This window comes from Aplidium turbinatum, chromosome 5, assembly GCF_918807975.1.
Source record: "Aplidium turbinatum chromosome 5, kaAplTurb1.1, whole genome shotgun sequence".
Classification (NCBI taxonomy): Eukaryota; Metazoa; Chordata; class Ascidiacea; order Aplousobranchia; family Polyclinidae; genus Aplidium; species Aplidium turbinatum.
Window position 1 is genome coordinate 8,550,622 of NC_137476.1, and position 18,347 is coordinate 8,568,968.

Sequence of the window (18,347 nt, forward strand, 5' to 3'; positions counted from 1 at the left end):
TCCTCGATGGTTCACCATTGCAACGACACAGAAGATTCATCTGCGAAATCGCTTGTTGGAAGCACTACAGATTGAGGAGCTGTAAGAAAGAAACAAATTTTGAATTCGATTAATATACGAACAAATAAAAGACTATGATACGATAAAGTATGGTATCTTTTGTGAGTCATGGCATGAATATTTATTGACAATATAAAGTCAGTGGGGTAACAACCCATTGGAGGTTATGAACCAATGGTAGCAACGCCTCAGGCAGTGTTGGGCGCGATAACTCATTTTTCAGTTAAGCGATAACGATAATCGATAAACGAAAAATGCCTAAAGCGATAACGATAAACGATAAATTATCGCCGATAATGTCCGATAACGATAAAAAAAAAATTCTTGATTGGCGCTGCCCCATCCCATGCAGCACGAACTGTTTTCATCAACATGCCGAAAAATCGAACATAATATACTGTAAAGGGACAAAACTATTTGTAAGTTATGCATGAATAGAATCGCAACAGCGGCAGTGAGTATCGAATCTTCAACCTCTTGATCCAGAATCAAACCACCGAGGTAACCGCCGTGCTTATAATTATACCTTCAGATACCAGTTGGATGCTTTTATCAATTGAGTTACACTGCCGCTTACGTGTAGTAGGCAAAATAATTAAATCAAATGAAAATACCATAAAAATTCCAATTTTTGTATTTTGCTTTCTGCAGGGCTGTTTACAGCAAAGTCAGCAATAATTGAAAATTGAAAAAATTCCCAAAAACGCAAAATGCTTGAAAATTTATCAGTAATCTTAAGCGTTATTGGTAGTAAAAATGTGCATACTGTGAAATCCATCAAGCTTGTCAAATTAGTCGTGTTTGTTTAAGAACAATAACATAATTATCGTAATTTACTGATAATTTCAGATAATTTTTTTTGTTTTCTTTGTGAACACCATCATTAAAGCAATGGCAGAACGCTGAGTTGTTGAGACAAGAATTACAATGTAGGCACTGTATTAGTGGGAATAAAAATATTTGATTGACGTAGGCTATGTCGCATAGGTAGGCTACAGTAAATGAGAAAGGTTATACTGTATTTAGCATAATTTTACCACGCAACTCGATCCGTCTATTGTCATGCAAAAACTACTACAAGATGCAAAAAATGTGATGTCGGTTTGCATGTTAAATGCTTCAAGCAATATCATATTCCGCAATGACTTGTTTCAGTGATGTTGTGTTACTTTGCTAATTTTCGTCTTCATATTTTTTGAACTTTCATTTCAATAAAATGCTCGATGACAATAATGACATGACAAGACATGAACAAGACATTTCCCATTTATCACTTTGAGCGATAAGTAAAATGTAATAACGCTTACGCACATGAAACTTGTGAAATTTGATAACGGATTTGCCTAGCGTCTTATATATAGGACGGCTTTTTTCTCAAAAAGTACAAACACAATTAGGAAAAAAATAATCGTGATATGTTTTTTAGGTCATAACTATGCAACATTTAAATTTTCCGAAATTTTTTTTAAGTACTTTCACTTTCGGCACAAATGGGTTAACTTTTTAAGTTAAATGGCACTTATGCATTCGGTTATTATTTTTAGATTAAAGTTATATCGCCAAGCTAGAAAAAAATCGATCTTACAGTCTATAACCGATCTTGTGTTGTTGTTGTGTGTGAATTTTGTCTTTTAATCTGAGTTTGTGACGTAACCGCACGTCTCAAGGCAAGTTCTTGCAATTTTAGTTAATCTACTCATCTAAAGATTTAATGCGCTTAAAACAATAAGTTTCATGTTTTGACGAGAGAGATTTTATTTTTTTACTTCAATTACTAAAAACTAACACTTCCAACGAAAAAAGAAAACACAAGAATAAAATAGTTGATCGTGAGGTGGCGCGAAAGACCATGTTTCCGATGTAAAAGCGGCCTCGCATTGCGACACTTTCACAAACCACATGCCAATTTCTTTCGCTTCGCTTCAAAGGAAGTTGTGCACCTGTGCACATAAATTTTAATTGTAAAATTCACTCGCGATTGCCCATTGCAGCAAAACAACAAGAGACTTGTTGCATGCATTTCATTGCATTGAAATTTGCAACTCTAAAAATTATTGTGTTGCCAGTGCCGTCGCTGCAGGGGGGCGTGCCCCCTCCCCTGATAACGACCTGTGCACACACACTTCAGGCACTGAAGAAGAACTGGTTTTAATTTCAGTTTCATTAAATAGGTGGCTAGTAAAAATATTGCTTTTCATGATCTTTCCACTTGTGTGTTGATCCGAAATAAAATTTATCGGCGATTAATTATCGGCGATAATCAAATATTGCCTTTGGCGATAACGATAAACGATAACTGAAAAAATAATTGAGCGATAACGATAAGCGATAAATATTTATCACCGATAATTATCGCCGATAATGCCCATCACTGGCCTCAGGAGCTGCAAAATATGACTAGGCTACTTCCAGTTATTTTTTTTATCGAACTTGAAATAGTTTAGGAAGAGCAGAAAAAGCATGTCATTTACATTTAGCATTATTTGAGATAAACACTTCCAGAAAAATTTTTTGTTCGGTGTTGTTATGGCCTACGCCAATTTTCTCTGTGACGTTATATATATATTATCAAGAAAATATTTTTTATCACAAACAATCAAAATTTTATATCCATTGCTTTGGTAATTGCTGGGTAAATGGAATAAAATCACAAAGACACTTTAGGTTGAAAAATGACAAAAAGCTGTAGAATGGATAGATTGGGAATTTTCATCTTCTGAGAAAGCTTCTTTGAAAGCTTAATTCTGGAAGTTTCGCATACTTGCAAAGACTTTGAACCACCAACGCAGGTCCAGTTTCCGAGTTTGATAGAGTGAAGTTTCCAATTGTTGAAGTGTTGTTAGCGTGGAGTTATTCCATCCACTATGTGCCGCTGAATGGAGAGCACGTTTCTAAAGAGCACATCCTGAGAGTCGAACCATCGACACTTCATCCCTTAGTTTCTTCAATCGTATAATCACGCGCTTAAACAATTGAGCTTTCGGGCGGTAGATCCGATGGATAAAACCACTAAGTTGCCTAATGGTTGGAGTGTTGATCTCTGGTTTGGTAAGCATGGGTTCGATACCCTCTCGGGTCAAACCAAAGGCTTTTGAAAAGTGGTACTTAAAATCGCACTTAACAAAGGAATGGATTTCTAGGATTTATTTGATTCATCCTTTGCTGCGTTATTCAGAGGGTGAAGAGGTTCATTACTTCATTAAACAATTAACCAACAGCACTTCGTTTGTGTTATTCGTCGATTGGTTGCACTATATCACGTTTCTGTATTCCTAGTCTACTTTATCACTATCATGAAATCAAAATACTAAGCAAAACTCTTACTTGTAGCAAATGCACCAACATCAGATGGTTGACTGGATCCACCAACATTTATTGCTGTTATTGTGAAACTATATTCAGTGTTGGAAACAAGGCCATCGATGACTGTTGAAATTTCAGTGAGACCAGATTTATTATCAGTACCATCAAGAGAAGGTGGACTCCATCGGACAGTGTAATTCTTTAAGAGTGTTCCTTCCTCGATGGTTGACCATTGCAACAACACAGAAGATTCATCTCTGAAATCGCTTGTTGGAGGCACAACAGTTTGAGGAGCTATGAAAAAGAAACATGTTATATAGGCCTATGCTTCTTGATGCAATTTAGTCTTCATGATTGAAGCTTAGTAGATGAGGAAAGTACCTTCTATACCTATTTCTGTGGCATCACAGAATCACTAACTGCGCAATTTTACTCAACTCAGTAGCTTTGTGAAATCTGTAGGCTATACAAGTTTTTTTTAAAAGCCAATAAATTGGTTGCTTGGTACGGTAGTTAATTTGCTCTGACTTCCATTCTAGATCACTGCCACTGACCTGAAGTTTGCAAAACAAATGCACTCCCTTATTCGCGTGTCGAAAAACAAGGCTTCATGCCAGAAGCAAGAAAATTACCAGTGTCACGATTTCTTTGTATCTCTTACCAGGAAAGAGACTTGAAAAGTTTCAATGACGTAGTTTAATGAGATATTACCGAAAAGCAGTCAATCAAATGGTCGGATAGTTCCAGAGATGTACGTATACGCCGTAGACTTGCGGCGTAGACTTTTTGTTTACGCTAACGCTTGCGGCCACATTTTTTAGGATAGTTGTCGCTTGAGGCTACGCCGTAAAGTTTTCGCGGTATTTTAGCGCATAGCGTCAACGCATACTTTTTAAAGTCTTTTTTTCGCTACAACACGCCAATACCTTAAAGCGCTGCAGTTGAAAGAATGTTTTCAATGGGCAAACCAATCTATTGAAACCAAAACGCAGCAAAATGTCAGATGAACACTTTCAGATGCTTGTGTTTTTTCGTGGAAATTCAAAATAAAACTTGTTTGTTTCGAGTGGTTTATACTGTACCGTGTGAATGTTTGGCACCTAGCAAACAAAATGAGTTTACGCTAGTGTATGCGCTAACGCTGACGCAGCCAACTTTTTTTTACAAGTTACGTTTACGCATCCGGCGTATGGTTTTTCGAACGTTTGCGTTTACGCTGACGGCGTCAATATTTTTTGTATGCGCGTACATCACTGGATAGTTCTACCAATAAGATGATAAACGAAAAGTCTTGAAGTACTTTAACGAAGTTCACTCACAGCTTCTCATGTAACTCTAATTTCGATCACGATTTATATCAGCACCAACTCTCATCTACTTGTATGCAATTACTTCAACTCTCAATCAACAATAATCTCTGCACCTATTACCAGCTACTACAACAACAATCTAGAACTCATAATAATTACGTAAATTACACCACTATTTATAACAGGTTGTTTGGTCTAGTAACTTTGAGAAGGTTACGTAATGTTACATCATAACAAACAACATCTGGCAATTGTGAAAAACAAAAGAATATTCCAGGCTCGCACGTACACGAAATGTTCTGGAAATACGTCACATAATAAAGATTTCGTAATCAGAGGTAACTACAGGACAGTAACCGATAATAACATATAGCATAAGAATTCTGTTCGGTCAAGATACAAAGCAGCCTGTCTCGAGGCCTTGCACATTGATTGTGACAACCAGCAACTGACAAAAGAGTTGCCCCCTAGAAGTGCTAGCCTACATTTTGTGGAAGCTCTAGAGTTACAGAGTAGGTCATGTTAGAAAGACTACGTCATTTTGGATTCATTCAGTTAGGCTAAGTGCATAACTATATGAATTGGTTTGATGATACTGATTTTAAAATAAGCTTTAAATAGCTAAATAATTTAATTCTGTAGCCCTACAAAGAGCTTATTTTTCGTTGCTACTTTTATCAGACATTCTTATGGTTGAGTTAACATTTCTTCTTTTATCAGACAAGATGTTTTTTTGCCCAAAGAAACCATTACAATATTTACAACATAGATGTTCTCCAATGTTTTGGAGCAAGAATCTAATGAACCTACAGCGACCTTGTGAAATTTTACCTACTTGTTTGGCCAAAGATGGTATCAGTAAAATCACTCATTGTGGTTGACAGGTTAGTTAGAGATCTAACTGTGATGCTGTAGTTGGTATTGCTAACAAGATTTGATATCTCAATCTTCTTCATTGTTTCGTTTTTGGTGTTTGGATTGTCGTCAGGGTCTACATAGAATACTTCATAACGAATGACGTAATAATTTACTGCATTCATCTCATCATCATGGTCATTCCATTCGATCATCAGTGCAGTAGGTGACCTATTCGTTATCCTTACATCAGTAGGAGCAGGCGGACCTACAAAGAAATCACAAGTAATGATTAGTTTTATAATAAACGGCTTTTTCATGATGAATGTTTGTTTAGGCTTGGTAGCCGTACTTAATTTACTTTCATCTACGTAACCTTTGAATCTGTATGGTTTGTAGTCTACGTTTTAAACTTTTTCGGTTTTGCCACCTTTTTCTTTTGTTGGTTTTGTTTCCGTACACTATTTGCAACTTCATCATTAGCCTCTAATGTTGTAGCCTTTTTCGACAAAGAAAAATAAATTTATTTGAATTGAATCCACATTGATGTACAAAGTATTAGTGAATACTTTAAGTAAGGAGTGCTCAAAGTTAAGTTTAAAATTGAAAAAACTCAGTGTTTGGAAATTTTTACGTGTTTTGCTTTCGTTTGGAGCAAAAGCGAAACAAAAGTTGTTGATCTCGAAAAAGCCAAACCAAAGCAACGTGCTTTTATGCTCAGCACCCCCACATACTGTACGCTGTTAAGTGAACAATTTAAGTGACATTAACTCTGCATGCCGATGCCTGTACATATTAACTACTACGTTTCTAGATTAAAAGTGTCTTTTATTAGGCTTAGTAGGCCGTTTGCGTGATAGCCTAGGTAGTCTGGCATATTTGGGGGAGACTAAACTTTTGTTTCAATTTTAAAATTCCATTCAAGACTTTTCTTTTGGAGCTAAGAGCCTCAGATGAATCGATATGGTTTTCATTTTAGAGCTTTGACCATCGCAACAACAACATGTGCCATAGTAAGCCTGACGGACGATAGGAGAAATTTTGAAAAAGACAGTATAGACAAAATGAGAACGTAGGCCTCCTCGGGTAAAAATATATTTTAGCCTACCCGAAAGGTAAACTCGCTATCACCCTGCCATACGGTGATGCTACGCGTGGGTGGTCAACATCACGCACTTTATTAACAGTAAATCGCCGCTTATTAAAGATTCAAATGAAAACGTAGGCCTATTTTAAGTGCAGACCTCAATGATAGTTATCAACTGTTGGTAACAGCAGCGTACCGGCACAAGAAAGTGCAAAGGAGTGACATCAGATTACAGATTTCCGCGTTCTGTAACTTTGTTTTAATATGGTAATTTTTAATTTTATAAAAGCTTACAGGCAAGACCGAAAGAATCAAGCCATCAAAACTTTAAGACAACCCATAGCAAATAGCTCAGGTAATAGTCTTCTGCTCTCTGCGTGCTTAAATTGGTTTGATTGTATTTGGGGAAGGGCGGTGACAAACAACTCGTCTTGAGTGAAGCCTCCGAGAGTTTTTGAAATGTTTTTACCTGTCACAATACAGTAGCCTAAACTATTACTTCTCTATTCCGATTATAATACTAAAAACTAAATAACATGATACGTTCTACTGGTGCAAATCAAGCTGAACCATCACAAAATCTATAAAATGATAATCTGCTTTTATTCCGACGTTTCGTCGATCAGACACTCAGACACTTGACTTCTCAGGGGCTGGATTAGGTAGTGACTACCTGTCCAGCTTAGCTTGTACCAGTAAAAGAATCATGTTACGGCATGTAAATAGATTTGTCTTACCTGTTTGCACATTTTCGATTGTGGCCGGAAAACTGGTTGTTTTTGTGGCGTTGGAGAAATATTCAAACAAGGAAATACTGTAACTGGATCTTGCCGTCAAAGGATCACCGGAAGCGGTCATTGTAATAGAATGCTGTAAGTTATTTTGTACCAAGGTTAATAATTTGTTGTACATCGAGTAGGCTACAGTAATCTCCCACTTAAGTACGTAAGTTGAATCTTGTCGGTTTGTGCGTACTTATCTGGTAGGTGCGTATTTACCTAGTTGGTGCGTGCTTACCTGGTAGGTGTGTACTGTGTACTGTGTACTTTTTTCGTTTTGTCTGCTCTCAAAGTAGGCTAGGTAGCCTATGGTGACAATAGGCTACTGTGTATTACAATTAAAGTGTGACCGGGTTTTTCCACTCGGGCATGCGCCGGTGTGAAATAGAGTCTTCCTCTTCTTGTGAACATGATGCTGAGGAACAGACCGCAGACCACATCATCAACGGTTGTACCATCTTTAAACCACCTAACGGAGTGAAAAATCTGCATGTCTTGTGTGATGAAACCAAAGACAGGCTGCTCTCTAGTAACCTTCCAGTGCAGTTCGGGAACATCGTGAATCTGAATTGATGAAAGGGTAGATCCTCGGCCCCAGAGGTTCACACAACAACGACAGTGAACGGTTTTCATACCACAACAATGCAAGTGTATCTTTGGATTGATAGCATGAGAAGAAGAAGAAGTTCTTTTATTTTGCATCATCAGCACATGTGAAAAAAACAAAACAAGATTACAATGTGAGTTAGGTTGTTTGCTGATGATGATGGGAGTGGCACCCGTGAGCCTCGCAAGCCTTCCGGTTCCACACTCATGGCAATTTTAAAAGCAAAGACAACCGCTGAACAGTTGCGGATATCAGAGGATTACTTTGTGGCAGTAGCTGAACCAACTCAGAGCAAGGAAAGGATTATAAAGAGTTCTTCTCCAAAGAGCTGAAGTGGCGAACGAAAATTCTGAACGACCGGCTGCTTTCAATGCTTGCACGCTACTATTGCTCAATGCTCAGTATGATCTCGAAAATATTTAGCCTACAATATGGATGAAACTGGGCTATAAAACTTTACAAAACCAACAAATTCTTTTTATTAATTTGTTTCCTGATTGTTTGATAGTTAGAATGCGTACTAAAGCGGGAGATTACTGTAATTAATTTATTTAATAATTCACTATATTAAACTGTATAGGCCATATCGAATAATCTCATCTTCACTAAATTTTCAAATACAATGTTTTGCAAAACAAATAAAATGAAAACCCATTGATAGACTACATAAAATATAACAAATTGATAAGTAGGGTCTTTTGCACACAATGAATTATGAATATTCTACTTTGAAAGTCGAGTGGAATAATCTACGAGAAGTAGTGGTCCAGAATAACAAAAAAACTAAATATCAGACTAATTTTAAAATTTCTCACTTTTTTCGGAAATTACAGTATAAGCCAATCAAAATTTCTTTTTTGTTTTTTTTTTAAACAAAAGCGGGAGTGCCGAGTTGTTGCCTATCGACTATTGTGTAATCTACGATGAGATTTTGATGTTTATTTACGAAACAATTTTGCAATCAACAAATAGGCTAGTCAGTAGTTTACAGAAGTCCTCCCAGAGAGGTTATACAACCGTGTATGCCCAGCACAATCTCTCAATTTAGACAAATTATTCATTTGATAAAAAACTTGGCTCGAAAAGAAATATATACATTGTCTAAGATAAAATAAAATATTGTTAAATTTTTTGCGTGTGAAGTGACTCGTCATAATGGAATTTCACTAAGTATATGCTCTTCCTCAAGTAAGAACTTCACACTTAGGTCTAATAAGTTTGGCTACTGATTCACGTTAGTGATTCAAAGCTACACGATAGTTACAGAATAATAGAAGCTTTCTCAGCCTAAAAAATATTCTTCTAATCGGGTTATAATAAAATGAATAAACATTCCCTTAATTGGTCACCTTTCATGCAATGTGAAAAGTTTTTGAAATACTTTTATGTTTTTAAATACGAATAAAAGAAAACCAATTTATACTTTGTTACAAAATACTGGTTTTGAATATTGTACTTATTTTTTATGTGAAAATCACTTACGTCAGATTGAGGAATGGTGACGACTTCAACGTTTCCAGTTGCATTGACGTCAGCTGTTAGACCAACAACAGTTTTTATCGTGTACCTCCGCTCATCTTCAACATCCCAAGTTATCTTTATTGCTGTTGATCGCATTTCTACAATTCGAACGTTTTCCGGCTTTGTCTAAAAATGTTCCTAAGTTAGATTTTTTTCGAGCAGGTTATGCTCAGACAATGACTTTTTGAATACTTAGGCTACTTGAATGTGACTTATCGATATAATGAAGATTGAGGAGATCATTTTGTGCGAGCAAGGCAGTTTCTCAAATGTTTAGATTAAACCATAATTTGCTGTAGGTTAGGCCTAATAGCTTACTATATGATTCTTTAGTATTTCATTTACAATATCTTGTTTTATAGGCTTGAAAAGGGCTATATGAATAGCCAAAAACGTTAGCATATTGTTTCATGTTTTTATAATGTCGAATGTAGTAGTCTTGCTTAGTTATGTCTATTTATGATATAATGAAGGCGACATTAATGTTCAACTTCAAAAATAATTTCATGTTTTTTTTGTTTTGTTTTTTATGGTGTAGGGCATGTAGGCTATACCAAGTGATATATTCTACCGTAGCGCTTAATTCATAATTCAATAAACCGCTTGAGCGAGTTTGCAATTTATCTTTTTTAAAAGTTTATCAATGCAAAAAAAAATAGTGGAAAATTGCAGTGTTGGGAAATCTGGCATTTTCTTATTTACACTTGCGCTTTGGCTGCAAATTTAATAGGAAATGAATACGTATAATGCCATTTTTAAATGGAATAGCTTTGGATTGAAACTTTCTTTTAACACATCTGTTTTTGTTGAGCCTGGGGTTATGTCTGTTTTTGAGAATTTGAATTCTAAAAACTAAAGAGCAATAAACTCAGTTTTATTGTTTACGAGCAATCAATTAGTGTCTTGCTGAAAAACATCTGCTTGTTTTCGGGGAGTAGCGTAATTGAACCTATAGGTTCGTTTGAACCGGGCTGGGGCATCGGATTCGTGAAATCGGGAGGATTTTGACGTGTTGGAGACGTTACAAAAAGGCTGACTCCGGCTTCATACAAAACGATGAACAATATAATTTGTGTTTACAATCTATTTTCAAAAAATTGTTTTTTGTTCTCCGTATTGCGCTCCAAAACTTTTCCAAAAATAGCAGTAGCCTATCTGCTACTTTCAGTTTTGGGAAAGTCGTCTTTAAATTTTGATCACTACTTAGGTGAAATTAAATGAAAAAAGAGCAAAAAAATCTGGCAACATTGAAGTCGCAGCCGGCCAGTTCTAAAACTAAGAAATTGGAGTCGTATATTTTTCGCCCGACACCACAACCCTGCTTTTGAACGCTTATCAGATACGTGATTTGTCTATTCACTTGGTGACGTGGTTTGTCTATTCATTCAAATTTCAATTCAAACTAGGGCTGTGTTGCCTCTTGCTTTCAATGCAGCTGTTTTTAATCTACTGTGGCCTGCTCAAAAAAAGTTACAAAAAAGTTATCAATGCCAACCAAAATACCTTGTAACGACAATACAAGAAAACATAGTCACTTACTAGCATTCAAAAAACCTTGGTACGGTAGCTTGTTGTTTCATCCTTAGTAGGATGTAAAAAGGGTTGTTATTAAAATAGAATTAAAAACGTATTCTACTCAATTGATAGCTTTAGAAAATGCAAAGGATATACAGGATTTAAGGCTTCTTTGGATAGTACTAACTCTATTTAACTATTGCCTAAACTCTACTAACTATGGCCTAAAAAGCTAATTTAAATGACAACAAATAATTGATGAACTTACATTTAGCTGAGCAAATGAAACCGCTATCCAAGTGAGGATCCAAAAAAGTCCATGTTCCATCACTCAAACTTTTTGACGAGATTGAATTGAATCAGAAAAATGTTAAAGTTAAACACGATGGTTATTCTAACGAAATGCAATGTTTCAAAAACATTTGAATTAAAAACAAGAATAGGTTTAGGCTACTTGAAATTGGCCTTTAAAAACATCGAAAATTACTATCTGCTTTGATTCTCTTAAAGATTCTATAAAAATGTCCTATCTACTGTACGATAATCCATATCGTCCTATGAAGCTTTTCAAGTTAAGATATACCGCTACGTTATTCTTATATGTCACTGAAGACTGCAACAAACATGTTCGCTGTTGTTTGGTTTGTAGCAATGTCAAGCTGATGAAACCTCTTTGAAAGGCGATCCTGACAATTTGCATAGCCCAGACCAGTGCTCCTCATCTTTTTTTTTTTATTGTGGTGCACCCATAAATTTTGTGACAAACTCATACACCTTATTTGTTTAAAAAATAAACCGGCTTTAATCGCAATAAGAAAACCATCTTGCAAAGAGACTACTATACCACATAAAACACGCAAACGAAGTTGAGGATATTATATTTAATGGCTTTATTGCTGTTGCATTTTATTAATAGATCTCAAACCGAGGAATACTCTCCCTTTCAATTGCATCCCTCATCTATGTGTGTGATTGCATATCTTTTTGAGATTTGATTTCACACCAATAAAAAGGACACTGAGGTACGCATAAAAACGTTGTTGGCTTTTGAAGAAGTACAGAAATTGTTTTTAGCTTTACTTCTATATTCTGGCATATTTAACAAGTGAACTAAAACGTCAGCGTTCGGTATCTCTATAAATAATGCTATCATACCAAGTCTGACTGGAGATCAGTTAAATCTTCCAGTTCTGTAGTAAGTCTATAATAAATGGATGGTTGGAATATCCAAGAATAGGCTTTAATTGTGGAATTCTGTTCAGCATTGAAGCAGTTCTTAAAATTTTCTTTCAACAAACTAAGGTGGGCATCAATAAGTAGAAACAGTTGCTCCTGAAAATGCTCCTGTTTTCTCATAAGTTGCTAATGTGGTAATTTTAGGCTGAAGTGTTATCTTACAGCCTAGCTTCCCGATTGGGGGTGCTCGCATTCCCTAGCGGTGCAAGTAGCTGTTGCTGGGGGTGCGAGAATTCACCGAAGATGAGGAGCTCTACAGGCTATAGCCTAGGCCAGAGATTTTGTTCAACAAAGTAGGTGGTGATTATCTTTCAGAGCATTCTATGTTGGCCTATACAGCACAATGCACAACAATAAGAATATAGTCTGCCATTGCATTGTACCACAAAGTTCCACGTTTCGAACAGATAATTGCGAAGAGGAGGCAGGAGAAAAGTCAAGGATCTTGATTAATCACCATTAGGCTACTTTTTCAGTTTGAGCTATTTCTTTATTTATTCGCTTTTGCATTTCGTGTGATTGCGTTTTTGAAGACTGCTTTTTTCTCTATTCGTTAGCTATATAAAGGCCAGTGAGCTGCTTCTTTGCATTATTTTCGTACGTATTTTGAACTTTATTTCTTAGAACCACTCCAGTTTAAAACAAGGGATGCGAGATTGACTTTATCAATCCCATGGAGTGTGGGGTGAAAAACGAATTGGGAAGAGCTGTTTTACAGTAAAAGCAGCCCAAGTTTTGCCCGTTGAACATTATTCCGAAATTAATTGAAAACAATTTGTTATCACCTCAATCAAATTCATCAAAGCATAATCATGTTTGCAAATTTCATCTAGGCTACATACATAGCCTAACTTATAACCAGAAAAAAGATTATGGATTTATCAACTAAGATTATCACTTGACATCAATCACATTTATCACAAAAAAAATTAAAACTATGTCGTAGGATTATAAAGCATCATGTGTCAACATGATATTATAAAGCATCATGTGTCAACATGATGCTTTATAATCCTAAGACATAGTTTTAATTTTTTTTGTTTTACTTTAAACGTTGAGCAAAATATTTTTTAAACCTGTAGCCTAGTTTTATTTTAGATCAAATAAGTTTACAAATATTATTACAAGAAGAGTTGAGTACAAACTAGTTTAGATTGATTTTATTTAACCGTAAATTTTGAATAGTTTTAATAGATAGAATGTGTGCGAATACATCTTTAAAACATATTTCTGCTTAACTTTGAAAAACACCATGCAATTTTTTTGTCAACACACCTTTTTCTTGGCAGTTATGGAGTTGGAAATACCGTTCTTCTGAATATCGAGGTTAATCGTTCATTTTTGCTAATCAAAAGTTGTAAAAACTTTCTGCTTAGTGTAACGAGTTTGTGATGCACCCTTGTGTACCCTTTGGTACTAGTGCATTTCGTGGATATTTTGGTGCAGCGCACCATGCACACCGGTTGAAGAGTAGGCCTACTGGCCTAGGCTACTTGTAAAGGTTTAAAATAGTGGTTAGGAACAGTTCTTTATAATCTGTGGCTATATTTGCTTTATCTCTCATCTTGATGTAACCTGATAAGTTTTTTGTATTATAAGCTCAGTACCGTACCTTTACTCTTAAATGCTGGGTGTTTTTGATTTTTATTTTTTTTCTATTGGTTGTAAGGTTCATTCGTCCCCGTATGGCTTCATGAACTGGCACACTTCCAGTTGCTTTAGCTATACGAAGCCAACTGGTTCTTTCAAGTAATTCATCTATTTTACAATAACGTTTGGTGGCCGTGCTTAATTTACTTTCATCTACGTACCCTTTAAATCTGCATCGCATGCACGTTTTAAACTTCTGTGGTTTTGCCACCTTTTCCTTTTATTGGTTTTGTTCCCGTAAACTGTTGGTAACTTATCATTGCTGTTGTTTTCCGACAAAGAAAAATAAATTGCATTGAATTGAAGGACCTACGTACTCAAAACGCATTTTAAATTAAGCTACAGTAAAACTAAATTGTGGTTATTGTTATTATTTATTTGCTTCAAATATGCATACGTGCTACATTGCTACACACCAATATGGAGTTACAGAAAATGAAGAAGAAGCATCCACAGACAGCAGGGAAAGATCACAAAGATACGCATAGGTAGTGCAAGTGTACTGTAGCCTGCATAGCTTAGACCAGGGGTCACCAACCTTTTTTGCATGCGGGCCACTGTGGCACTAAGGAGAGCTGTGGCGGGCCGCACTAATAAAATGTTAGGTAGGTTGACTCTTATGCCAGAAAAAAACGTATTTCGTATATCCAGCGTTACACGTTGTTCATATTTATGTTAGAATACCACAGCAACAAATTTAATCGAACAACGCTACTTCCAGGCCAAGCTCCTTTACAACACTTTTGACTTTTTTAACAATGCCTAATAAACGAGGCCACTTGTTTTGCGCACTTATAGCGAGGCGAGCGGTTTGATCAGAATATTCATCGCTAAGCAAGAGTGGTGTTGTCACTTCGCTTCACAACAGATATCTTGCAATTAACAGTTTCAGTAAACAAGGAAATGTTTGACTCATCGCAATACAGGCAACAAATAGTGACCTGCAAACGTATCAGCGAAAAATAGGCTCCAATAACAGGGAAAAAGAAACCAGGCACCAGCAAACAAACGCTTGTGGAAATCTACGAAAAAACGTTTCTATCGTAATTTATGAACGGTCTTCCCTTTAAAAAAGCAATGAGTTGTTTTTTCATCTTTTTTGTAAGAGTCTATAAAACCGTCTTTCTTTGATTATTAGACAACTGTCACTTGCTGTGCTTATCAGCATGGAAAGAATTGTTAATTAGCAACATTTTGCAGTACTAAGCTAAATATTTTCATGATACAACCAGAAAAAGTCTTTAAATTTATAGATAATATTTTGCCAATTTATTATAAATTGAGTTGGCACACCGACCTACTTTGCCAACAAAAACTTGCATAAAGGAAACACGGTTCGAGAACACAATAACAGTGAAACGCACAATGCACACCCTATGCTCACAGGCATTTTTCGAAATTCGAAAACAGACGTTTTCATCAACCACTGGGACAGTGTGGCTGGATATCGCATTGGAATAACTTCAAGCGACCCCCACCTAGAACTACACTCTGATTGGTCGGTCGGTGGAATCGTATACAAAGCGAAAATATGCTTTCTGGAAAGTATTTTTTGCCTTCATGCTCTTTAACTCCTCAAGAAAAGCAGTTTTGGTTATACTTGTACGCTGATACCTTCCGCGGGCCGCACATAACAGCGTAGCGGGCTGCATGCGGCCGCAAGCCGCCAGTTGGTGACCCCTGGCTTAGACGATGGCACTTTACTACCACTAGTAAATTTCAATCAATCAAGTACATCTCCATCTGTCTTGCTTTTGGTCTTCATGTAACCTACTTCTAAACAAACGGTAGCCTATAAACATTTTACAGATGAACTGCATGCTTTCTGAGCAATAAAAACTTCAAGATTGGTATTGTATTTCGAATTTTGTGGCTACCATTGTTTAAGCGTCTTGTTATCTTTCAGTTCATTGAAATAGATGAATGTATTGAAAACGAAATGGGATACGATTCTTTTGTGTTACGGTACCGAATAGAAAAATAACACAGCTCATTCAATTGTTTGTTTGACTATTTGTTTTACAGTAAAGCTTCATCTCGTATTTTTGACCGCTGTGTTCTGATTGTTTAGTCTCGCATCCGAATTATAAAGGATTTAGCCTACTTAGCGTAACTTGTTCCGCTTTTGCAGTATGCCGTTGTGAAACCACACATCAATGTTCAGATTAACGCAAAAATCGACTTGCATAAGGTTCAAGAACAATTTGAAAAGAAACACAACATCAACATTAAAAGAGTTGTTTAAAACCTATCAGTGGAGGAAATGATGAGGTCTTTTCTTGCCCATTTGAAAAAAAAACTGAATCGAATTAAGTTTTGTTTTTATCGTTTTTGTAACTTTTCATTGGCCCAACATTGCAATGCCTTCTTGAAGGCTATCAATCTTCTCCGCACATGTAATCTGATTTTCAAGAACGAAATATAAACGAGTGTAGGCCTACGTATAAAAGTCAAACATGAAAAGAAGAAGTACGGTATCCACGAATCAATGAAAAGAAGAAGTATCCAAAGATGAAGTATCCAGCCTACCCCAGAAAATTTTGAAAAATTACTTTGAATTTGGTGCATCCTGAGAGCATGTTCAACAAAAATTTGTAGGACTATCTGAATATTAGTGTAAAATGGTGCTGTCCGGTGGCATAGCAAAAGGATAAGATCATGTTTTCTTTGGCATTTTTCGGAAATAATGCTTGAGTCTCTATGTTTTCTTGTTGCTAATTCCTGGCTTTGAATAGTTTCGTTTACGCGACAATCTCATCACTTGCCTCACCCTAAAGCCGCAAATGACTTCAAAGATACCGGTACTTGCTTGTGAATTAATTGAATTTTTTTTATTAAAAATGACAAAAATTACTGCATTTTCTGAGTAAATTGCGGGCCTCCTAATTTGCGGCCCTGTGCGATCGCACGGTTTGCACACCCCAAAGACCGGCACTGCTCGGAGTGTGCGCTTGAGCAACGCATTCTGAACTGCTTTCCATTCAGCGGCACCTAATGGATGGAATAAATTCCCGTAAAGAACGTTTCGAAACAAGATCTGTGGTCTAAATCTGTAAATAGAAGGCATCGATAGGCGATAGGCCAGACGATCAATGTCATCTACACTTTCATCTTCAGCGAAGGCTTGATCGCCTAAAACTATTTGCTGCCAAAGAAGGTGTAGCTTAGTCCTTTGATTGTGACTAAAAAGGGAGTATAATCTGATCTTCCCGTTTAAAGACAAGTCACCTAGGCCGTGAAAAAGCCCGTGATTGGCAGTGGATGCTTGCTAGCAGGTTGGAACAGCGACACTGCTTGGTGCTTGTTGGCTAGTTGAGGTACGCTTAGTCCTACACTTTGAGTCCAGACGTCGGTGGAAAGAAAATTTTCGTTTGTAACAGTGTCCAGTTCTAGGTGTGTGGTTACTGTAGCCCAGGGTAACTCAACTAATGTTAACAAAGATCCAGTTTAATAAGTTGAACATTTTCAGCGGTCCGATGAATAAGCTATTTCACACGCAACCATGAAAGTTAAATTATCAGTACCAGTACCGAACCATTTTTTAGATGAAATGTAACTCAACTTGGACTTTTGACAAAGTGTTGGGGTCTCGGGGGCGAATCCCCCCACCTACTATGATAATTGCAGAAACAATAGCTTTCTCCCAGTAAAAATCTGTTTAAAGAGGCCTTAAAACGTGGCAATGAGGTTAATCTTCCAGAAGCCCAAGATCCACGAGCAACACTCAGAAGGTCCAGATTCGGACCGCGATCCGCTAGTAAAGTAGCCCTGCCGTAGCCTATTAATGGAGATTGATAGAGCTCCGGATGTTGGGTTCCTCAGTAAAGGCATGTCGACCCCTGTGTGCTGTCAGAAACAACTCAGGTTTGTGATACCGAAATATAGCACAATTCCATAAACTGATTCAGCTGGTTCGTGCCACACAATCTATGCAAGGCTGATTTTTATGTGGTGACAACAAACACGACAATATTACGAAGTAGACTGGGCAGTGGGCATAACGAACACATTGTGGGTGTCATTGCTAATTGCCATCATAATCCTTGAATGGGAGCAGGTTATTGCTGCTGAAGCGCCCGAGAGCTTTCGCTGACTTCACGTCTCGGCAGCAGTGGCCGAGTCTCGGCAGCAGTGGCCGAGTGGTTAGCGCGTTGGGCTCGCAGTCGAGAGCCTGCATGTTCGACTTCAGCCACCCGTAGCCTACTTGCTGTTGTTTCTCTGGGCAAGAAACTTTACGATAATTGCCTCTACCCAGGGATCGATTTCGAGTAATGGGTAGTACCAAATTTAAGTCATAAGTAGAGTAGACAACCGGAAACAGACATTGCCGTCGGCTGCAGCGTGGGTCAGGTGTATGTCGGAAGGCGTACACCGATGCATAGCGCTCAAGTCCGCTTTCCCGCAATGCAGGATAAAGATGAACA

At 37.1% G+C, this 18,347-nt stretch overlaps 1 protein-coding gene across 1 annotated transcript; it reads right to left on the minus strand.

Annotated features, from left to right (window-relative positions):
• Positions 1-11: 11 nt before the first annotated feature.
• Positions 12-11,432, minus strand: LOC145770909 (uncharacterized). The gene is made up of 6 exons (XM_082582652.1): positions 11,306-11,432; positions 9,484-9,648; positions 7,353-7,485; positions 5,509-5,796; positions 3,385-3,657; positions 12-79 (listed from the first exon to the last, which is right to left on the minus strand). The coding sequence occupies exons 1-6, from the start codon at positions 11,363-11,365 to the stop codon at positions 12-14; spliced, it is 987 nt and encodes a 328-aa protein (XP_082438778.1). The 5' UTR covers positions 11,366-11,432.
• Positions 11,433-18,347: the final 6,915 nt, after the last annotated feature.